The following is a 21,976-nucleotide window of genomic DNA, read 5'->3' as shown; positions in this document are numbered from 1 at the left end:
CTTCTTTTGTGCCAGTGTTTTAAATACAGGACTAATCTTCGCTACCGACACGCACTTAAGAGTTTGGAGAGTTTATTTAATCGCATTAGAATTTGACACATTAAATAACTCGAGTGTGTAGAGGATTAAATTGGGTCGCGAAAGCTGTTGTTATTACCCTCATTAAACCAAAGGCCGTTCGGATATAATAATAAGCTGTTCAGTACTGACAATAAGTTATATTTCAATCTTTCAATCAACTTCACATCAATGACTAGTAACACTTTGATATCAGAACACATTGCTTTGTTAGTAACTAGCTTTATAATTCTTTGGAGCTTCGGTGTAGTAGGAAGGAGCAGCATAAGTAGTGGTGTAGTATTTTGGCGCCTCGGTGTAGTATGATGGAGCAGCAGTGGTGTAGTATTTTGGCGCCTGAGTGTAGTACGAAGACGCAGCAGTGGTGTAGTATTTCGGGGCCTCAGTGTAGTATGGAGCAGCAGTGGTGTAGTATTTCGGGGCCTCAGTGTAGTACGGAGCAGCAGTGGTGTAGTATTTTGGGGCCTCAGTGTAGTATGGAGCAGCAGTGGTGTAGTATTTCGGGGCCTCAGTGTAGTATGGAGCAGCAGTGGTGTAGTAGGCTGGCTCGGCGTAGTACGATGGAGCAGCAGTGGTGTAGTAAGTTGGCTCGGCGTAGTACGAGGGAGCAGCAGTGGTGTAGTAGGTTGGCTCGGCGTAGTACGAGGGAGCAGTGGTGTAGTAGGTTGGCTCGGCGTAGTACGATGCAGCAGTTGTGTAGTAGGTTGGCTCGGCGTAGTAGGCTGGGGCTGCAGTGGTGTAGTAGGTTGGCTCGGCGTAGTAGGCTGGGGCTGCAGTGGTGTAGTATTTTGGTGCTTCGGTGTAGTACGATGGAGCAGAAGAAGAATAATATTTTGGTGCCTCAGTGTAGTAGGAAGGAGCAGCAGTGGTGTAGTAAGTCGGAGCTACATAATACTTTTCAGCTTCAGTGGTGTAGTAAGGTGCAGCTGTAGTGGTGTAGCTCGGAGCAGAGTAATACTTCACAGCCTCGGTGTAATACTCAGCCGCCTTAGTGGTGTAGTAAGGAGCCTCAGTGGCATAATAGCTGGGAGCAGCATAATATTTCGGAGCTTCCGTGTAGTGCACCGGCTCAGCATAATAGACAGGAGGCGCTGTCGTGTAATACTTGGGTTCTTCGGTGTAGTAACTCGGAGATGCGTAGCTTGTGGTGTAGTATTCTGGCACTTTCGTTGTGTAATACTTTGGAGCTTCAGTGTAGTAAGACGGTGCCGCATATGTCGTGGTGTAGTACGGGGCTGGTGTGGTGTAATACTCCACCTTCTTCGTAGTGTAATACTCGTCAGCTTTCGTGGTGTAGTAAGACTTTGGTGTAGTAATTTCGTAAGAATATCCACCCATCATCGGACCACCTACGGTTAACCCAGCCATCCAGCACACGACAGCCAACAACAACGAGAACGAATGGCGACCTATTTAAATGCAAACATTCGAATGATACATTTCAAACAGCCACACTTAATTCTAATGCTAATCAAATAGATTTAACAATGAAAATAACATAGTTCAAATTATCTTACCCATAATTAGAAGACAAAGTTGCACACGAGATGATGGAAAGGGATGTGACAAGTGGAATGCTGCTGTGAACGGGACGGATGAGCAAACACGAATGACTTCAATGCCACTCACCTGGGCCTTTTATACCGTACAGCCGCAGGTGCGAATTGCTTTGTCTGTACGGCGGTAAACAAATTGTTTGCCCTGAAGATAGATTTTCGTGGTGGATTGTTGTACCCAACCTTCTTAGCGTGGCCGGTGTGACGTGAAAATCGTTGCGTCATGGTACGATAGTTAAACTGTATATCGATCATAGTTGCGTAACATGATGGACCTCGTACGCGTTACTTTAACTCACACTTTAATTGAATGATGACTTTCATTTGAACATTAGCATATATGCTATATATTGGAAATAGATTAGATAATTCATTCGAAATGAGATTTTATGATAACCAGACATTAGGCACACAGCGTTGCATGCGCATCAAGACGCTATTACGTCACAGAAAAGGTGGGCGTAAAAGGCTTACGGCGAAGATGGTATTCGCCAATAAATGCAATTCAATAAATCACTTAGGGCATCTCTTCCCTCAATCAGACGCCATTGTTCCCGCTCCATTCACGTGGCACAGTCAGACGCGTGGATCAAACCCAACGTAATAGTTCCACCATTCTTGGCTCTTAATTCCACCATTCAATTAGAAACCAACTTCTGCTGAAAAAAATGGGTAAGCATTTACTAAATCAATTTCAACTATCGTTTATTAAACGCAATCGATTTGATTGCTACATACACATGCAGGTATCAAATTGAGATGGCTTTTGTTATTGTCTTGTCTTTACATCTCGGTGGAAGCTCACGCCTATGGCTACAGACCTCAACAGCAGCCGGTCCGGCCGCCTGTTCACGTTGTTAGGCGGCCTTCGACTTATTCCTACGTTCGGCCGGCAGCAAGTGGCATCTCGCCCCGGCAGCCGGCCGTCAGATACGTATCACCATCAATACTACCGGCCGTCAAATATGTACAGCCAGCGGCCGTTCCAAAATACGCGGCCACCACCGTACCGCCTGTTGCCATCAGCACGGCCTCGTACAAGTCAGGTGACTACGTGGCTGGAACGCTTGTTTCCAGCACGACATCAGCCCCCTACACGGCCGAAGTTGTTTACTATACAACAGAGCCCGTCTACTACACCAGCACTAGCGCCAATAGCTACTACGCTCAATTACCAGCCGATTCTGGAACAACAGAGTCTCCTTACTACACCGGTTCACAGTACACTTACGTCGACGCAGGAACATATTTTGGAGAGGATGTCGCTCAACAGTTCACCGAATCGCCTGTCGATGTTTACGCATCAGCAGACTACGTTGCAGCCGTTCCAGGAGACTACGTCCCAGCTGGAGCAGGAGCCTATGCTCCGGCTGTTCCAGCCGACTACGCCACTGCCGTCGAAGCCCATTACATGGACGCTGGATACGATGCGGGAACAGCCTACTACCCCTACACCGACCCGACGGAGTACTACGCTGCGGCTGCTGGCACTGAACACTATGCCCAGGACTCTGGCTACTACACCGAAAGCGTTCCAGTCTACGACGGCCAGCAGCAGTATGTTGCTGGAAGCTATGTCTACGTCACGGACGTCCCTGTCTATAGCAACGAGTACGCGACGGCCGCTGCTGTCAATTACTACGCCAACTTGGCAGCAGGAACAGCCACGTTCAGTCCGTTCAGTGCGGCTAACGTTCAGTACGTTGCTTAAACGATTTGTGCGTCTAGCTCTATTGGTGATATCTGTTTTCGAGAAACCATTTCTTTCGCTGTTAAAGCATCCCAAATTGGTTGGCTTTTTCCAGCTCGGCACAAGAGTTTTAACTACCAAATGATAAAACATGATGTTATTAAATGTTTGTTTGAATGTTGGTGTGAATTTTATATTCGTTGTAATCAATTTTGTTAGTGCCGTGTTGTGATTTTGATCGAATTCCAAATAAAATTGAATTTATGAAATCAGTTGATGGTTTTTTTCAATGTAAATTTTGAAAGTTGCATCACACCTTAATTTGTCAATTGAACATTCTCAATCAACTTCATTTCAATCTTTCCATTTATTCTATCCAATTTATGAACTAATAAAATTGACTCGTAACAATTACGTTTCAATATGAATAAAGAAAATCATAAACGTTTCCCTTTGAAAAATCTAATTTGAACATCATATTACTATCCCGATATTCATTCCACATTCGCGTCAGTTATGAATTTGTGGAATTAATTACTACTACAATTTGAAAAGTACATAATATTTTCCACACTGTACGAATTAACGTTCACATGAACAAAAAATTGCCATAATTACCTGCGTGGAAAACCAGGTAAACTCGAATAAAGCGATAAAATTCAGGAATTTCAGCAGATAACGTTTATATTTCATTGCCCAAAACGATTTGATGGAAGAAACGACTGATAAATTAACGACTCTTTTAAAACATTAACATTTAATAAACAGGAGCAGAATATTTGGGTGCCTCGCTGTAGTATTCAGGTTTCTTGGACGTGTAGTATTCTGGAGCCATGGTGGAGTAATACTTCGGAGCTTCGGTGTAGTAACTAGCAGCTGCCTCAGCTGTGTAATATTCGGCCTTCTTGGTGGTGTAGTATGAAGCTGTAATGTAGTATTCAGGAGCCTTGGTGGTGTAGTAGGAAGCTGTGGTGTAGTAGGAAGCTGTGGTGTAGTAGGAAGCTGTGGTGTAGTAGGAAGCTGTGGTGTAGTATTCAGGAACCTTGGTGGTGTAGTATGAAGCTGTGGTGTAATATTCAGGAGCCTTGGTGGCGTAGTATTTCGGAGCTCCAGTGTAATAGCTAGGAGCTGCATAGGTTGTGGTGTAGTACTCGGCCTTCTTGGTAGTATAGTACTCAGGTGCCTTGGTGGCGTAGTACTTCGGGGCTTCGCTGTAATAAGTCGGAGGAGAGTAGTATTTCTGAGCTTCTGTGTAGTACTCTGGAGCAGCGTAGTATCGAGGAGCCTCAGTGTAGTAAGTCGGCTCTGCATAGTAGGAAGGAGCAGCCTGTGAGTAGTAAGTCGGGGCTACGTAATACTTGGCAGCTTCAGTAGTGTAGTAAGAGGCAGCTGTCGTGGTGTAGCTTGGAGCAGCATAATACTTGGGCGCTTCGGTGTAGTATTCGGATGCCTTTGTGTAGTAGGCAGGAGCCTCAGTCTCGTAGTAGCTGGGAGCGCTGTAGTACCTCGGGGCTTCGGTGTAGTAGACAGGTTCGTAGTACGAAGGGGCAGCTGTGGTATAATAACTCGGGCCAGAATAATACTTTGGTGCTTCGGTGTAGTAGACAGGCGCCACGGTTTCGTAATAGCTTGGAGCAGCGTAATATTGCGGAGCCTCGGTGTAGTAAGTCGGCTCTGAGTAATAAGACGGTGCAGCCTGGCTGTAGTAAGTTGGGGCAACGTAATACTTGGCAGCCTCAGTGGTGTAGTAGGCAGCTGTGGTTGTGTAGCTTTGAGCTGAATAGTATTTCGGGGCTTCAGTGTAGTATTCAGCAGCCTTCGTGGTGTAGTACTTGGGTGCCTCTGTATAATAAGGAGCTGCGTACGTTGTGGTGTAGTACTCGGGGGCCTTGGTTGTGTAGTACGAAGCCGTGGTGTAGTACTCGGGGGCCTTGGTTGTGTAGTACTCGGGGGCCTTGGTTGTGTAAGATGGCGCTGCATACGTTGTCGTATAATACTCAGCCTTCTTAGTGGTGTAGTATTCGGCCGCCTTCGTTGTGTAGTACTCCTTAGTGGTAGTCGTAGGAGCCGAGTACGAACCGTAACCACCAATTGACGAACCCATCGGCACAGAATGCCCCGGAACAGCCGTCATCGCGGCCACAGCCACCAGTAACACGAAACTGCATCGAACTATGAAAGAACACAACCATGAAGCCAAAATCAAACATCCACCATAAAAACATCAACGTAAGAACTTAAGTTTAAATGGCATTTCTTACACCAAACAAAAGGCGGAAATAACTTACCCATAATTCAGGCTTGAATGAACTTGGCACAAAGCAGACTTGAGATGGCTAGTTGCTGTACTGCAGATGTGAAGCAGAACTAGACAAGACTGAATTAGAATGAAACGTACGCTTCGTTATATACCTGTCAGGTGCAGCTTAAGGCTAAAATTATTGCTTCGATGGAATGGCGAGCTCTTTCCCCTACCCACCTCAGGTGGGCCAATTTGTGCTTTCGATATGTCCGTGGCAGGTTGCGTAACATCATGCGCAACATTGCACGACCTTGCTTCAAGGTCACGACGCAATAGCTGTGGCCCCAGCAACGGTGAATGTTCCGCGTAATCGCTAATTTGAACACGACACGCGACGACACAGCTCTGATTGACACGTACAGTTGACGATGAAATTACACGTTTTCTCAATTAAGACGACTTTAAAAATGATTGAACATCATTTTTCAATGCAATTGAAACCCGATTTTGCCTTTCAATGGACGTGTACGCATTCAAATGCAAATAGAAAACGCGAAAGTAAGAGAGGATGGCGGTTTGGTTTGGGTTCGTAACATGGCCCATTCGGGTATATGGATTTCTTCCGCTCCAATAATGTATCGCATTTTTCGAGTTTAAATAGCTCTTTCTGTGAAAACTCTATACTCTGCCAATCTACCAGTTTACTACTCCATCAGCCGAGCACGTTTAGCGAAGAACCCGAAAATGAATTCTCCGATTCGTAAACTTGCCGGTGCGAAGAAGCAGTTTGCGCACGTCCAATCCAAAGTTGACTGCAAGAGGCCAGCAATTCCATCGGCTGAGGCCGCCAAACCGGTCCGGGTGGAGAGTCCCAAATTGAAGACGAAATCGCCCGTTGTCACCGGTGCATCGTCGTTCAAATCACCTCCAGTTCAGGAATTGGCTAAACCCTTTCACGCCAAACCTGTTCCACCTAGCCACTACGGCCAGCCGTTTCGACCTGTGCTGAGACGAAAGAGCCCTCTGCCCAACAACGAGGCTCCGAAAGTAATGGAAGTTCCTACTGCAAAGGCTGTTGAAGCCGCTCCATCACAAGACGCAGTTGAGGAAGTTGCAGAGGTCGACGTAGCTGTTGAAGTTCCTGTTGAAGCTGCTGAAAACGCAGCTGATGTCGTTGCAGACCAAGTTGAGGAAGTTCCGGCTGTCGATGAAGTTGTTGAAGTCGCTCCGGCCGCAGAAGCAGAGGCCGTTGAGGAAGTTCCAGAGGTCGACGTAGCTGTTGAAGTTCCTGTTGAAGCTGCTGAAAACGCAGCTGATGTCGTTGCAGACCAAGTTGAGGAAGTTCCGGCTGTCGATGAAGTTGTTGAAGTCGCTCCGGCCGCAGAAGCAGAGGCCGTTGAGGAAGATGCTGCTCAGGTCATTGAAGAACTTCCTGTTGCTGAAGAGGCTGTTGAAGCCGCCGATGAGGATGAAGCTGCGCCTCCCGTTGTAGCATTGGCTGCTGAGGCCCTTCTTCCTTCTGAAGTTGTTTCTGGAACTGAGAAGAAGAAGCGCAATCGCAAGAAGAAGAAGTCTTCTTCTGCTCCGGGTGTTCCATCTGCCCCAGAGGCTTCACCTGTTCAAGTTGAACCACACGTGGTCGATGAAGCTTGGTTCGCCCAACTGACCAGGAAGCAGAAACGTAACATTTATACCAACAAAAAACGTTCGGCTTCTTGGCGAGCTCAGCGCGAGGCCTTGGGCCCCGATGCTCACATTTACATACCGCCACGCCTTCGTGGAGCCCCTGAAGTTCCGGCCGCTGTTCCTGCAGCACATGCTTAAACATCGATGCAATTTGGCATGTTTTTTTTCCGATCCAGACTCTACAGATGTCTGCCAACATCCTGAACTGATCCTACTCATCTGCATATTCGAGACTTTGTGTGCTAATAGCTCTGCTTTTCATTCATTTTGTTTTGGTGGCTGTTTGGACGCATGGAAAGAGACGGTATCGATACAGCACTTTTCTCCGATAAAAGTGCTTATTATCTGTAACCGACTCTACGTGCCGACAATCGCCCCAAAGCTATGGTGATTGCAGAGCTCACAACTTCTCGCTACACACTGAATCTATCACGACCAGTTCTCGTTTGCAACATCACGCAGATGCATTTGTATTAAATTATCATTTTGTTTTTCCTTTATATTTTTCAATCGGCCAACTATTTTTAACTGTTCTGTCAGTTTAAATTACACAAAATTTTTTGTGATTGAATCTAGTTGTTGTCTCATTTTATTTCTGGCAGTTTGTCAGCCAAAATCAACTCTGTCGTAACTCGTAACGCACACACACAGTTTTACGGCCACCAGATTACACGAAACGATACGCGGTTCACTCGAAAGATAAATGCTTATCTTTGATCAAATATGCTTACACATCAGCTGATGTTTCGCTCCTGTACACTTGATCTGTGACAATAACGACAGATTTTGTACACTAGTCAAAACACGTTCACCAGACAACAAAATTCCGCATAATTTATTTCGGTGTGCAGCGCATGAAAACGTCGTCTGTTCGATCGAACGAGGGTCGAACTGTTTGCTGGCATGCTATCAATGACGCAGCTGGATGCCGTATCAATTTGAAAGTCAAGATAAACTTTTGATTTCATTTAAAATTCCAGTACTACTGATTCTTTAGTGAACTGGAACGCAATCAATTCTACTTGTGCAGCCAGTATTGGAATGAGCATTTCATCGAGTAGTCGTTTTTCTTTTGTACTTACGTTCGTAATTGCAATCAGCACAAACCAGTTGTGATTACGTAAAGAACAGCAGATGTTTAATGAACATCATCATTTTCCTGCAATCGATTTTGGTTATTTTCTCCAATTGGAAACGTGTACGAGCCCAACGCATATCGATAGTTTTGATCCAACACTAGCAAGTCTTTGTCTTGTTTTATTATTATTTTCAAATTGACATCGTGAGTTTGGGCCAGAAATTGGTGGCGAGGTATGAAATTTCAAAAAATAAAGAAATAGTCGGACGATAAACGACGATACTGGTGGTGATTTAAAGGTTTATGAGGAGATGGTAGGCGAGGAGAGTTTTATGATTATGATCCTGAGCGCTCAGCTTGGTTTTTAATCTGTCAAAGAAGTATCGGCAGTACAACAAATCTACCGAATCCAAAGTTTTACATCGCTGGTCTTCTCTCTACGATGCCATAAAAAAGTTGTACGGTAAACTTAAACACACATTACGTTCATGTACGGGGGAGCAGGAGACGGTTTCTAGTCTTTATGCAGGATTGTTATTTTTGTAACTGATTCTTTTCGTGTTATTGTTCTATAGGTTGTCTCCCCTACCTTCTTAAGACATCCCAAAGAAAGAAAATTATTTTAAAAAAGACACGGCACCGCTCAAAAACAATTTTTCTTCCTCTTTTAATTCAAAAATCTCCCGCCAGTAAATAAAGGAGGAAAAAAAATGGGCTGGACAGATCAGGGATGGTGGTGGTAATGTTTGTATGTGGTGGGGTTGTGTCTCGTGAGTGATTTTTTTTTTCATAGTCAAACTGAAAAACGTTCATACAAATGACAGGGCGACCGAAATTTTTTAAGAGGGAGAAAAAAGATGGCGTTGGGCTCGCGCGCTCTCGTTCACACACACACACACATGACATAATCATATTAAAGATGGAGGGGGCGGCTGCTCTGATAAGTCTTTTTCGTACATTATGAGGTGTTTTTCGTGTGTGTGTCTCGGTATTAAAAAAATTGGGAGGCGAAAAAAAAAAAGGGTAGGAATAAAAGGTATCATGATTCAGGGGAGTGTATAAGAGACAGACAGAGAGAGATGAAATCAAAATTCACAAAAAAAAATTTCCGACCGGTGCCGGCTGCTTTTCCGCTGAGCGACGTAACGCATGCGCAAAAAGTGTGGACCCTGACCGAAGCCAAAAAAAAAAAGGAAAAAAAAATATGTAACTTCTCCCGTCACACACTTTTACGCATCATCATCGTCATCATCTCCCTCTCCTTCATCTGTAAAATTTTTTAAATATCGATTAACACAGAGAAAAAAATTATTAACTTTAAAATTCGAAATTACCATCATCGTCACCTTCACCTTCTCCTTCGCCCTCTTCATCAAAGTCTTCCTCTCCTTCGGGCAGGTCTTCCTCCTCCTCATCTTCCTCGCCTTCTGCCTCTTCTTCATCTTCGGCTTCTTCGTCATCACCGTTCTCTTCGGCTTTCTTTAATTTCTTGATGTCATCATTTTTGTCCTGAAGAAAAACAAAAATTGATTTAGTCCAAACGCAAAAACACAGCAAAGAAATCGATATTCAATATCAGTCGGGGACAAATCAATGATTTGTTACCCGAAAGCCATCTACCGGTAGACGATGCGACTAGCTCATGCCATAGACTAAAAGAATGATGAAATACATAGTTAAAATTAAAGAAAAGCAGAGGATTTTTAAAAATAAATAAATGAAAATGGCGTTGCACAATGAGCAACAGTATATTACATAAAGAGTATTGAGAGATAAAGCTAACGGTGGGTCTTCTTAATTGGAAACGATCACGTTTTCCCTCAAGAGTTGCCATTTTATGACGCTAGCATCACGTCCGGCGCTAGTGCCTTCCAAGGACTTCAAGCCTGAATGCTGCCTGACACGAGCGGGGAAAAAATCGTGGGTTGTGCGCACGGCACTACCCTTCTCGCCCAACCTTGGGGGTTGACCTCCCTTCTACCACCCTCTTCCTCGCTTTGCCAGGACTTTTTCATCTGCTCTGCAGCTGCCCACCCTATCCTCTTCATCAAAGTCCTCCCACTTTGCCCACCCTAACCGGGTGTTTCTTTGTTGTTCACAGCGGAAGAAGGCATGTGTACTGTGGGAAAAAGCGGTTCCAAAATCCGCGGATCCACGCCAGCTCCCACTGGCTTCCCTTGCCCGCCGCCATGACTTCTTAACGAAAAAAAAAAAAAAAAAAGGGAAAAAATACGATTCCAGAAGACGCTTCTCACTTCACAGCATTCTCAAGGCACGCCATTTTCCCATTTCGTTTTTTTTCCGGCGTTCTAATTAAAAATTTACTTGAAACACTAGCTCTTGTAAAACCATCCCGGAAAAACTGTACAGGTACCCAGATTTGTTAGTGTGAGGCAAAAGATTTCAAATAATTAATAAAAGCTATGCAATAAACACAAGAAGCCATCTACCACTTCCAATACGTTTGAAAGCATTTGTTTGGAAAGTTAATCAAAAACCTAACTTACGGAAATGGAAAATTTAAAAAAGGAGGAAAAGAAAAAATCTCGGGCTGTAGCTTCATCGTTGTCAAAATGCCCGCGCAGTCTGCCAACAGACGTGAAATAAAAGCCGGTCGCCTGGCGTCGTCAGTTCGATAATGTTAGAAACCGAACAGCCGGTTGCAGTACGCGTTACATGCCTTTCCGATACACAAAATAACGCCATGACATTGTCAAGACTTAATCTCCCCAAATTTACGTTCTGAAAACCCTTTCCATTTTCTATTAAATCGACGACCTCAAGAAATTTTGTTTCCCTTGAATAAAAAACATAACAAATGGTGGTACACGGATGTGTAGAGCAAAGGCAAGCAAGTCAAAGCCAAGGGAAAACATGGCGGCGCGTCACCGCGCGCACACCGGCTTTTCGTGATGTAAAAGGAGCTATCTATCAACGGCAACTCTGTTCAACGCGCCAAAATTCTTGAGCTCCAACACCAGATTCAACGCAAACCATTCGTCGATACGAATTTCCTGTACCTAACTCAACTAAATCCCTTTTTTAAAAATAACGAGATATTCCATAAAAACAGCAGTCATGGCGAACGAGACGGAGCGTGGGGCTAGAAGCCGGCGTTGTGCCAGACACACACACAGCACACACACACACACAAATGGCGGCAATCGGAGGAAGCACGCGGCGCGTGGGTTTTCGACTCGATGCTTAATTTGGATAAAATAAGTTTTTTACGACTATTCTCCCGCACACTCGATATTAGGCCATAATCATTTTAACAGAAAAGGGACTTACTTCTGCTGGCCTTTTTGTGCCTTTGACTGCGTCTTTCTTGGCGTCGGCGGCGATGACTTCGTCGGCTTCAACTTCTTTCGTTGCTTCCTTGGAACTCATTTTGTTTGAGGTGTGTTGTTTTGGGTTGTTGAGCGTGCAAAAAGACGAATCGAGGTGTCTCGACTTGTTTGATTTACAAGAGACCGTTAAAAAAGATAAATGAAACGGGAGAAGGTAGAGATGTGCCTTAAAAAAGGAAATTTGGCGCGTTCGCAAGAGTTCTGATTCGAGGTGTTATATACGGGACGGTGTAGAGCACACTGGTAGGGCCGCTGATCGTCGGTGACTTGCATCGCCTTGTATCGGCCTCTAGCGGGGGTTGTCCTTCGCCTCGGGTTTTTCGCTGGCAAAGCGCGCGTCCCTTTTGCATTGCCGTAGCGTCTAGATCGAATCACAGGACCCTGTGTATACTAGCGCTCCAGCTGAGGCTCCGCCCATTTCTCTTTCATTAGGCATAAGGCATAAAGAGAGTGCAGGGAGAAGTAAAAATGTTGGTACTACCTAAAATGCTCGGGTCGGAAAAGAGAGCCCCGTGTCGATATTATGGCGCAGCCACGCTGCTTCCCAGATGGCTCTGCTTAGAGACCGTTTCTCCCTGTTCCCTTTCTTTTCCCATCCACCATTCCTAGTGCTTCAGGTATTACAGTGTATTAAAATTTATATCTGGTATATACGTATACCGGTACACACATTGAGTGAAGCGTGGGGTGGTCAAAGCCCAAGCCAGTCGAATATCCCCTCAAGCATAGCAAGAAAAAGCCGGTTCTTTTGGCGTGGCGTGTTAGTACTTGGGGTTTCAACTGAACTTTCTCACTGGAGAAAAAAATCCGAATGATACAAAGCCCTCGATTTGAAATAGCGTACCAATTTGGTTTGAAAACAAAATGTAAAAATAAAACACCAAGATGCACGTCACCGTTTGAAGAAGTCGGTTGCACCATCCGCGATTTCTTTATAACCCCCTATTGCTCTTGCCGGCCATATTTTACAATGGTTTTTATATATCCGTGTGCTGTCTAGGCAAACCGGGCGGATTGAGAATCCGCGCGAACCTGAAAAACAAAGAAAGGCTCATCTCAACGTCTCGTCTCCCAACTGCCGGCGAGTTGACGTTCTTCCAACTGAAGATAATAGCGTTAACGTCATTTATCCGTCTGGGCTCTCAAACCGTAGAATTCGGGCGATTGTTTGCCGATCAAAACCTCTTACCCAGAAAAACAAACATTTCAAAATTTGGAAACGGCTTGAAAAACCGATTTTTCTTTAACTTTTCTTACTACCTCTTTAATTGTTTGTTTCGCTGTTGGCCGTTGCAGTCTTTTTTCTGCCTCATACATAACCGGAAATTCGGTCACACACATTGCAGTGGTCGCCAAGAACGCTTTACTCTTGTCTATTCGTGTTCTCACTCTCGTCTTTCTACTACAATCTCCATTTTCTCTTCGACATGTACACCGCGAACGCGTCAACCAATGACGAAGAGTTTTCCTTATCGCTTTTGGACGGTGGATGCATGTTCGCCTAGATACCTAAAGCCTCTTCTAGCATCAAGTTATTATCACTACCCATAGGTGGCCAACTGCTTCGGGGCAAGCTTTAAAGATAGTTACCCAATTGAAAATCGGTATTTTACCGTCCCTCAACACTTTGGCCCAGAAAAATACTAAATTCGATAAGGCTGATCCAATATCACATCTAGCAATTGAATGTGTTAAGCTTATCTACCGGAAAGCCCAAGACACCAGAAATGCATCACCCTGGATTTGTCAGGTACTTTCAGAATATATAACTAGTGAACAGACTATAGGCGCCAAAGATGTTGTATTGGCCAGCACAAGGTGATGACATACAGTCTAGAACTGAATCATCTGTCCCTTCCTCTTCTTGTCACCTCCAAGTTCAAAGTGCTTGCAACGCTTGAGGGGGATCTGCTTGCGGACTTTGCATTCTGAGCACTCCATCCTCAACACAATCTTTTTGGTAGTCTTGGCCTGAATATTTCAATGCAAGCATTAAGTACATGATTTACCAAAACACATTGAATTCTTGTACCTTCTTCCTGAAAATAGGTTTGGTTTGACCACCATAACCTTTTTGTTTTCTGTCGTAACGACGACGACCCTGGGCGGCACTACGCTCCTTGGATTTTTTGTATTGCGTTACTTTGTGGACCTTGTGGGTCTTGCATTTCTTGCAGTAGGTGCGACGACTCTTTGGTACGTTCACCTAAAACGACAATCAACATGTTAGGAACCGGTGCTCAAAATTTCAAGAAATGTACACAATGACGAAGATATCTGGCAGGTTTTGATTACCAACATGTCTACTAAATAACTGCCAATAACGAAACTCTCGAAAAGTAGCCATTATTCTAAATCACATTTGGATCAACAATCACATTTCAAGATGCTGCAATGACAGACGGTAAAAAAAATAGTACCAGCAAAACAGAGTAATCAAACAAAATGTTCAGGCACAATTAAATTTTAATATACATAGAGAAACTAAAGAAACTCTTTAAATTTCTATATATCAAGCGATGTTTTAGGATATTAAATAGAAGAGACGAACCATTTTCGACGAGGAACGGCGTACTAGACGTAGAATGAGAAAGACACTAAAATGAAGGAGAACTATTTGGATGAGAAATCAGCATTGCCAACTCGCTCCCTTTTGCGCACCAACTTGAAACCCTGTTTTCCGTGTTCCGTCGACTGCTAATGTCAGATAAAAACAAAACAATTAAACATATTTCCATGTGATCAGCTAGTCATTTAACCTCTTTATTAACTAAAGAAAACAAGTAGATTTCGAAAGGGGATGGAAAGCAAAGGATTGCCGTTTTTCGGACCAAGTGTCGAATTCTCTTCGGTTTGTTAAACTATTGTTTTAAACTGATGATGTTATAACTTTCGTATCTTTGGATAGGTTCCGCCTATCGAAACGAAAAGAATTTTGAGTTATTTCAATCACTTTGTTTCCAATTCGGTCCAGCTACTGAACAAATTTGCCGTTATATGTGATACAAAATTGTTGGATCTCGACTTTCGATTACAAGATGTTGAAGCAACACTAGCCATTCTGGAAGCAAAGGTGAGTTTCGTTCATCTTATCACATCATTTCTGGTTTTCTAATTTACTCTGTGCCATCTAAAATAAGAAATTTTTGTAAAATCAAAAAGATTTTTTTCGAATTCGGAAAATTTGTTAAAACTATTACCTACGTTGCTAATTCACAGATATGATTAAAATAATACCTCTTACAATCAAATCTGTGTAGCCAGCGTCACCATATCAATCCAGCAGAGCCAACAATGATTATTTTTGTTCTTTCTCATTTGTAAAATATCAATTAGCTGGCTTCAATTCCGTCGCTGGAATCCACTGCAGTCCCGTCTCTACCGCCACTGGCGCCTACTACAAACATATATACGCCATCTTCTACACCGTCGACCGTCATCATTCCTATTCCACCACCTGTCTCGTCAGCTGTTCATGAAAATGTTTCCGATGTCCACCAGACGGCGGTTGCACCTTCTTCTAATCCCGAAATCCTTCGATTTGTAAAAATGCTTTCCTTCGGTGTTCCCTTAATGGCCGTCGAGCAGAAAATGCGTGCAGAGGGCTACGATCCGTCGTTGCTTAATAGCGCCAGAACCGATGCTGCCAAGGCCCCAGCACCAGCGAGATCGAACCATTCGAGTTCCGACAACGAAGAATCCAACAGCGACGAATATTAACGTAATATAGCGATTATGTGATCCGATCATTCTAAAAATTCAGTCAAAACAATGTCTTTATACCTTAATGCATGGAGATTCCGACTATACATAGACTTTACAGTTTCTTACGAATCGACGAATCGAAGCCCCATCACGTGATAATTTGTGTTTTGGCCCAGGTAATATTGCAACAACAACACTCTTGAGTTATGGATGATTTTGGCATTACGTAGAAAATAACAGAACAAAAAAGAAACAGGTCACGGGCCGTCAGGACATTTGCCAAGTCGCTGAACGTCCTTGAGAATCTTCCAGTTGTTAGACAGTTGTGATCTAGACGGTCCAACGGGGGACCCGAGACAACCAGTCCACTAGAGGTGTTAGAGGACCACACGAATCAAAAGCCGCATATTGATTTGCCAATGACATAAAGAGCCCTCTAATATCGTGTTGCTACTGCGAATGGTCGCTTAGCTTTTCGCTCTAGTCAATAAAAATGAAATGAAACTAAAAAGGGTGGTGTATTTTTAGATAACACGAACCCGGCGAGTTTAATTTTAAAACAAGCTCCTTGCCTCTCCACCATCAACTGCACACCTCGAACTAGAAGGGGCAACCAAAAAAAAAAAATAAATAAAGGAAAAAACTTTTGGTCTTTCCAGAACTCACTCGAAAGTGGTGAACTCCTCCCCGACTAAAAAACATTTCCACGAAACCTATACATACAACACTCTGATAGTAACAACATTTAAAGGTAAACAATTGCCGTCCGAATGAGCACAGCAACATGGCGCAGCAATAACAAAAAGAAAATGAAATCCATCTTCTCTTTTTCAAAGTGGCCATCCACACAAGGAGGAGAAAGAAAAAAAAAAAAAACCTACTGAACGTGACCAATTTCCCCCTTTATTTTTGTTGTAATTTTATTTATTTCGTTTTCTCTATATAAACGACCAGGCGTCAGGAGCGGGAATGTGGAGCACGGCCGCGCTAAACTTAGAGCTCTTTTTACCTCGACTGACTCACGGCTCTATTTGTGTCGGTGATGCGGAGGCAGTGGGTGTCGATCGTCCCAACAACTTCTAAAGACAAACACAAACGTACATGCACGACGGGGCTCTCTTAACTTGCTGCCCGATCCTTTGCGTATTGTGTGATTCATTTGAAGCTCGAAGATTGTTGAGACACCTATGCGATGAGTCTTGTTACAACTAAGTTTACCCTTTCGATGAGCCATCCCCACATTGTTTTTTTGTTTTTCTCGTCTTGGCTAAAGGTACAAACAAGATGCGTAATCGTTACTGGAATGAGATTGTGAACAGCAAATGCCTTCATCTATTTTCGGGTTTTAAAAAACAAACGAGGAGAATGAAGACCCAATATCTACGCTTTACCTTATCCTGGAACAACGTTTGCATCTCTGTTCAGCACCTACTTGGGACCGATGAAGGCGGAGCTATACGCTTCTGGAATTAAAGGGATCTCTGCATGGTTGCTAACCAGCAACATGTAAGAGTATCATCTCTCTTTTATTTTCTTCCAAAAATCTTCAAAGGAGCTCAGATCAAATTTAAGGGCCAAGAAAATCAGACAGCTCATTAGCTAAATGGCGGCTGACCCTTTTGAGGTCGGCTCATCGTTCGCACACTTCCAGCTGGCACACAGGGCGCCTTTTTTGTGCGCGACACTCGGTCCGTTTCGTCACCGGTGAAGCTAGAAAAGAAATGCTTCTCGTTCCACACTGCTTTCAGGTCACACCCACAATCTCAAGACGTGTCTGGAATGCTTCCGCCGGTGGAGGGACAGTCTCATTGGCCCTATATTTGGTCATTGAAAGAGCTGTCGGGTGGAAACGGAATAACTAAAAACACACGAAAAGGAGATCCTTTCAAATCATTGTTTAGTGTCCTCAAAGTGACAAATCATCACGCAAATTGTCACCGAAGGACGGGAACATTTGTCCTTCCCGGTGTTTTCTTACGCCATCGATCACGATAGAAATCCCATAACGGGACATTTAATTTTTTTTTTTGCCTGCCGCTATCCGAATAATTAAAATGTTCTTATTTTTTTGCTACGTGTTTGACTTTTTTTTTTCTATACTTCAAAGCCCGGGTCTATTTCTGAGACTTGAAGAGGGGTGGAGTAGGCAAGAACACATGTGTTACCGTAGAAGAAGAAAAAAGCAGAGATAAATGAGAAGAAGAAAAGATTGTCGGCTGTCACCGTGCCCTCCGTTCATCGCGAGGTCACATTCCTCGCCCTTTTGCTTGCAAAAGTCTTTTCACTCAAAAAATGTCGCTGAGAGATGTTGTGTGCCGTTGCAGTAGATCGTTCACTGCGGCTTCGTTGTAATACACGTCTGATGATTCACGACTAAACTTAGAAATATACGAAATATCATTTGTTGTTCTGCATATAGCACATGGTATAACCTTTAAGAGAGAAACAAAAAAAAATGAAACCAATAACAACACGAACCACGTTGGTGGCTATATGTAGCATACCCAATTGTATAACTGCTTTAAAAAAAAAAAAAAAGGGAAATGATTAAGCTTTTTTTCTCCGACAGCTGGTCTGACTAGAGCGTGACGAATTCGTGCCGCCATGTCTGTTAAACTATACCTTTAATGCCAACACCTCCCTTAGAGATTTTCAAAAAATCTGTGGCCATCGTTGGAGAAAAAAAAAAAATAAATAAAAACGATGACATGATTCCCGTTTCTCTGAGAGGGGGCTGCGAACTAGGCCGCGGGACTGAGTGGGGTTGAAAGCGTCAAACGTTCTATCGCACGCGCCGCTGCTAGCGATGCGCTGTCGGCGCCGAGTGAAAAATAGCTATTGAGCGCATCGTTCTATAATTAAATCTTAGAAGTTTGTGAGGGGGGTGGGGGTACTAGTACCATCCCTAGCCAAAGAGGGAAAAGGGCGTGGTCAAGAGAAAAGCAGTAAAAATTCGCGCCGGAAAAGCAAAGGGGCAAGCGATTTAGAAGAAAAAAGAAAAGGCCGCAAAAGGGAGGTCCGATGTACGTGGAATCTCGAAGACGATTGGATAGCCTTACGCACACGGTCGACTCACCGGTGCCCGTCTTCTTCCTCCGCCAACAGTTTTTGGGTGCCGTAACGTGTCCTATGATTTGTTTTCGTTTTTCTTTTTGTGAACTTGACCCCCGCACGTCCCTCCACCCTATATTACACGGGGTGGGACCGTGCCTAGTCCTCACTTAAAGCTCTCAGCTAAAGCAGAACCGTTCGTCCCAGCATCGCCGCCGCACCAGCAGGGATAAAGAAACCCCAGTGTCTTAACCTGTTTCGACGCTAGTTGGTTGCCGAATTTGTGACCTAACACACGTATTACTACTTCAGTCTCTTTCACGTTTCTTTCAAAGTCCCGTTCAACCGGTAAGAAACATCGTTTTTCTCTTTCTGTTAGAACTGTTGCGAGTGTAATGGTTGAAATGCAAAGAGGAAAGAAGAACGCTGAGGTTCTGCCACTATGTATAATGATGTATTGGAGAGACAAACCATACAGCAAAAAGAGGTTTGGACTCTGGTGACTATTGTAGACTGTCCTCGGCTTGTTGCATTACTTGTTGCTTGTATAGCAGATGTTTTGAAGAGCAATTCCAAGATGTGAGTTTGGAATTGTACGGTGCTTTAAGCTGGAGCGGCCGTGCTTGAGATGATGATGAGAGAAGGGATATAGGGTCACGGGTTATGGTGACCTATATCCACTCAGTCAATTGGTGTCGATCGGAGTGGAGTGTGAAGACGAAGGAGTTTAATTGAAAATATTGAAACAGTGAGTGCAATGATAAACATATGATTAGAGTATATATGAGTGCGTGAGTGTGATTGAAGTGCGGTACATGTTACTTACAGCATATTGATTACATGGAGCAGCGTTATCTTTTAATTCCATACTGTAATTTTAGTCGATTTTAGTATATACGTCTCAAGTATTTTGGGATAAAAGCCATTGCATGCAGATTCGGTACAAGCTTTTTTCTCACGTCAAAGTTATTGGCAGGGAATTGCAAAACGACATTCTGTTTGGCTTGTCGTTCATTTCCTAACGTTCACGCCAAATGTTATAAGGAAAAACATTCCTGTCGGATTGGGCATGACGTTTGGCATTTTGGCTCGATGATGATTTCTCTTGAAAATCCTTTTAGGAAAGGATTTGGCCATTGTTATTGTTTAAGGTGGGCAGCGACGTGTGTGTGTGTGTGTTGGCCGTATCTAACATCCGAAGGAGCATCTCTATTACCCAGACGATCCCCCGCTGCCGTTTGTCCGTTATATTTTGGATCTAATTTTAAACACAAAAACGAGTCAGACCCCAGCACGGTCTCGACACATGTAAACCAAAGATATATACAACACAGGGACGGGGGCGTTCCAATGAGGTCCTTATATGGACCTCCCTGCTATACTTGATACTTTTCTCTGAAACGTTGGCGCATCCTTTTTAAAAATGGCGTCGTATTTTCCGACTGTAGCGATCCGTCGGGATATTACGGTGTTTATTAGGAACTTTACACAGCTGAAACGATACTAATTGGTCACTTCATTTGAAATGGGGGGGACAGAACCTTTAGCACTTCAAGATGCCTTTCGTCCCAGTCGATATCGCCAAGTGCCCCAAGTGCTCCAAGTCCGTGTACGCCGCTGAAGAGCGTGTAGCCGGTGGTATGAAATGGCACAAGCAGTGCTTCAAATGCGGTAATTATACATGCGATGTAATCCAATCTGTATTCGAAATCCAATTTTATGTTTTTGCCTTTTTCAAATGCCAGGCCTGTGCAACAAGATGTTGGACTCGACCAACGCCAACACTCACGAGAACGAGCTCTTCTGTAAGGTTTGTCACGCACGCAAGTACGGACCTAAGGGATACGGATTCGGTGGTGGTGCCGGAGCTTTGAGCATGGACGTCGGCGAACATCTGGGCAACACTCAGTCCGTCTCGTAAGTCCTGACATTTCATTTCTCTTTTTTTTTTTTTTCTATGGTGGATTATATAACAATTTTTATATACGTACATATCAAAGCGTAGCCTAAGTTACACATGGACAATCGTCTTCTTTAACCGTTTAGCTCAAATCCTGTGTGTACATTTCAACAAACAAAAAAAAAATAAGCAGAAGCCAATTCTTAATTATTACGATTATTTATTAATTCGTGGCATTTGTTTTCATTTATTTTTTTGGTTTGTTAACGGTTGACTTGCGAAAGTAACGCCAATCGCGCGCTTCATTCAAATTTTTAGCTTTTTTTTTTATCCCCCCAGCATTCATATACATTTTTGTCGGGGCTGATTTAAAAACAAATCCAATCCGATGGGCAAACCAATTCATTCGCCAAACATTAAATTTAAATCTTGTTAAATTCGAAGAATCTTTAAGAACAGAATGAAATTTATAATCAGGTCGGGGGCTAATGAAAAACAAAAGGGCGTTCCTTACACCACTTCTTGTTTTTAAAAAAGAAAAAAATCTTGTTAGTGTTTTTTCGATTTGGTTGTTATAGCATGTAATTTCGTCGAAATTGATATGACGAAAAGAAATACTCAAAGAGTGACGTGTTGTCTCTCTCTTTCTTTTTTCCCTTCTTTTCCCCTGTTTGATTCCTGTTCTCACATTAGAAACAAGCCGATCGACGCTGTTTACGGGCCTAAGCCTTGAACGCGCCAGTAGTAAGGAGAACGCCACGTTGCAAACACACACAGACACACACACCTTTACTGCCAATTAAAAAGAAAAAAAAAAAAACACACACTCGAAAAAAAATAATAAGACGAAAGGACAAGAAACACAAACTCCCATCGCCGACTTATCTATTACTCCCCACTATACGCATAATTTCTTAAAGAAATTCAAATTTGACGCGCTTTCAATTTTATTTCCTTCAATTCGAGATTTGAAAATGACGGCTTATTTTCCGAATTCTTTACTTTACTGATCTTCGTTGTATACGATTCACATCACTCCTTCGGTTTTTGCTTTAGAAAAAATTGAAAATTTGAATTTTTTTTTTGTTCGTTCTTCTATTTCTTAGCCCTTTCCGCTTCAATATTTTCGTTTTTCATTTGATGTGGCGTTAAACTATCTACAACCATTGGTTTCAGTAAAAATAAAATGAAGAAAACAATTTCTTCTACGACTTGTGATCCGTTCAATTTCAATTCCATTGCGTCACTACGTCACTCTATACACTCTCAGTTTTCAGGGGATATTAAAATAATACATTTTTTTTCCCCAAAAAAAAAACCCCTTTAAAAAAAAAAAATTATAGAAAAGTATACCCACACCAAAAAAAACCCCCAAATAAAAAAAAAAAAAAAAAAAAAAAAAAAAAAACCCCCCCCCCCCCCCAAAAAAAAAAAAAAAAAAAAAAAAAAACCCCCCCCCCAAAAAAAAAAAAAAAAAAAAAAAAAAAAAAATAAAACAACAAAAAAAAAAAACCAAACAAAAAAAAAAAAAAAAAAAAAAAAAAAAAAAAAAAAAAAAAAAAAAAAAAAAAAAAAAAAAAAAAAAAAAAAAAAAAAAAAAAAAAAAAAAAAAAAAAAAAAAAAAAAAAAAAAAAAAAAAA

At 42.9% G+C, this 21,976-nt stretch overlaps 7 protein-coding genes and 1 long non-coding RNA gene across 12 annotated transcripts in view; 3 read left to right on the top strand and 5 right to left on the bottom strand.

Moving 5' to 3' along the window:
- Positions 1-203: 203 nt before the first annotated feature.
- LOC116932172 (extensin-2) lies at positions 204-1,753 on the bottom strand. 2 transcript variants are annotated; one of them, XM_045179538.1, is made up of 3 exons: positions 1,596-1,753; positions 361-1,487; positions 204-330 (listed from the first exon to the last, which is right to left on the bottom strand). In XM_045179538.1, exons 1-3 carry the CDS (start codon positions 1,597-1,599, stop codon positions 289-291), a joined length of 1,173 nt encoding a protein of 390 aa, XP_045035473.1. In that variant the 5' UTR covers positions 1,600-1,753; the 3' UTR covers positions 204-288. The 2 variants fall into 2 exon arrangements, with proteins under 2 accessions (XP_045035473.1, XP_045035472.1); XM_045179537.1 differs by having other exon boundaries at positions 204-1,487.
- A 394-nt stretch (positions 1,754-2,147) lies between these two features.
- LOC123476808 (zinc finger RNA-binding protein-like) lies at positions 2,148-3,596 on the top strand. Of its 2 annotated transcripts, none has more exons than XM_045179545.1 (2): positions 2,148-2,306; positions 2,381-3,596. In XM_045179545.1, the coding sequence occupies exons 1-2, from the start codon at positions 2,303-2,305 to the stop codon at positions 3,343-3,345; spliced, it is 969 nt and encodes a 322-aa protein (XP_045035480.1). In that variant the 5' UTR covers positions 2,148-2,302; the 3' UTR covers positions 3,346-3,596. The 2 variants fall into 2 exon arrangements, with proteins under 2 accessions (XP_045035480.1, XP_045035481.1); XM_045179546.1 differs by having other exon boundaries at positions 2,158-2,306; positions 2,435-3,596.
- Positions 3,597-3,990: 394 nt separating this feature from the next.
- LOC116933710 (extensin-2) lies at positions 3,991-5,747 on the bottom strand. 2 transcript variants are annotated; one of them, XM_045179533.1, is made up of 3 exons: positions 5,613-5,747; positions 4,332-5,496; positions 3,991-4,295 (listed from the first exon to the last, which is right to left on the bottom strand). In XM_045179533.1, the coding sequence occupies exons 1-3, from the start codon at positions 5,614-5,616 to the stop codon at positions 4,082-4,084; spliced, it is 1,383 nt and encodes a 460-aa protein (XP_045035468.1). In that variant the 5' UTR covers positions 5,617-5,747; the 3' UTR covers positions 3,991-4,081. The 2 variants fall into 2 exon arrangements, with proteins under 2 accessions (XP_045035468.1, XP_045035467.1); XM_045179532.1 differs by having other exon boundaries at positions 3,991-5,496.
- Positions 5,748-5,898: 151 nt separating this feature from the next.
- On the top strand, positions 5,899-7,823 carry LOC123476809. The gene is made up of 2 exons (XM_045179547.1): positions 5,899-6,685; positions 6,833-7,823. The coding sequence occupies exons 1-2, from the start codon at positions 6,311-6,313 to the stop codon at positions 7,388-7,390; spliced, it is 933 nt and encodes a 310-aa protein (XP_045035482.1). The 5' UTR covers positions 5,899-6,310; the 3' UTR covers positions 7,391-7,823.
- A 1,158-nt stretch (positions 7,824-8,981) lies between these two features.
- LOC116932219 (bacchus) lies at positions 8,982-11,939 on the bottom strand. The gene is made up of 3 exons (XM_032940022.2): positions 11,622-11,939; positions 9,665-9,839; positions 8,982-9,597 (listed from the first exon to the last, which is right to left on the bottom strand). The coding sequence occupies exons 1-3, from the start codon at positions 11,718-11,720 to the stop codon at positions 9,560-9,562; spliced, it is 312 nt and encodes a 103-aa protein (XP_032795913.2). The 5' UTR covers positions 11,721-11,939; the 3' UTR covers positions 8,982-9,559.
- A 1,525-nt stretch (positions 11,940-13,464) lies between these two features.
- On the bottom strand, positions 13,465-14,373 carry LOC116932218 (60S ribosomal protein L44). Its single transcript, XM_032940021.2, has 3 exons — positions 14,232-14,373; positions 13,713-13,886; positions 13,465-13,651 (listed from the first exon to the last, which is right to left on the bottom strand). Exons 1-3 carry the CDS (start codon positions 14,232-14,234, stop codon positions 13,514-13,516), a joined length of 315 nt encoding a protein of 104 aa, XP_032795912.1. The 5' UTR covers positions 14,235-14,373; the 3' UTR covers positions 13,465-13,513.
- Positions 14,374-14,429: 56 nt separating this feature from the next.
- On the bottom strand, positions 14,430-16,531 carry LOC116932253. The gene is made up of 3 exons (XR_004399457.2): positions 16,052-16,531; positions 14,881-15,985; positions 14,430-14,810 (listed from the first exon to the last, which is right to left on the bottom strand). It is a non-coding gene; the product is annotated as an uncharacterized LOC116932253 (long non-coding RNA).
- A 2,056-nt stretch (positions 16,532-18,587) lies between these two features.
- The window catches only part of LOC116932159 (muscle LIM protein Mlp84B-like), a 13,510-nt gene continuing 10,121 nt past the window's right edge, over positions 18,588-21,976 (top strand). For both annotated transcript variants that reach the window (XM_045179531.1, XM_045179530.1), the window contains exons 1-3: positions 18,588-18,784; positions 19,975-20,107; positions 20,182-20,353. In XM_045179531.1, the coding sequence (XP_045035466.1) occupies positions 19,993-20,107; positions 20,182-20,353 (287 nt within the window). In that variant the 5' untranslated portion in view covers positions 18,588-18,784; positions 19,975-19,992. The remainder of the gene's footprint in view (positions 18,785-19,974; positions 20,108-20,181; positions 20,354-21,976) is intronic.

The sequence above is a fragment of the Daphnia magna genome, linkage group LG10 (genome assembly GCF_020631705.1).
Source record: "Daphnia magna isolate NIES linkage group LG10, ASM2063170v1.1, whole genome shotgun sequence".
Lineage (NCBI taxonomy): Eukaryota > Metazoa > Arthropoda > Branchiopoda > Diplostraca > Daphniidae > Daphnia > Daphnia magna.
This window is presented reverse-complemented; position numbering and strand designations above follow the sequence as displayed.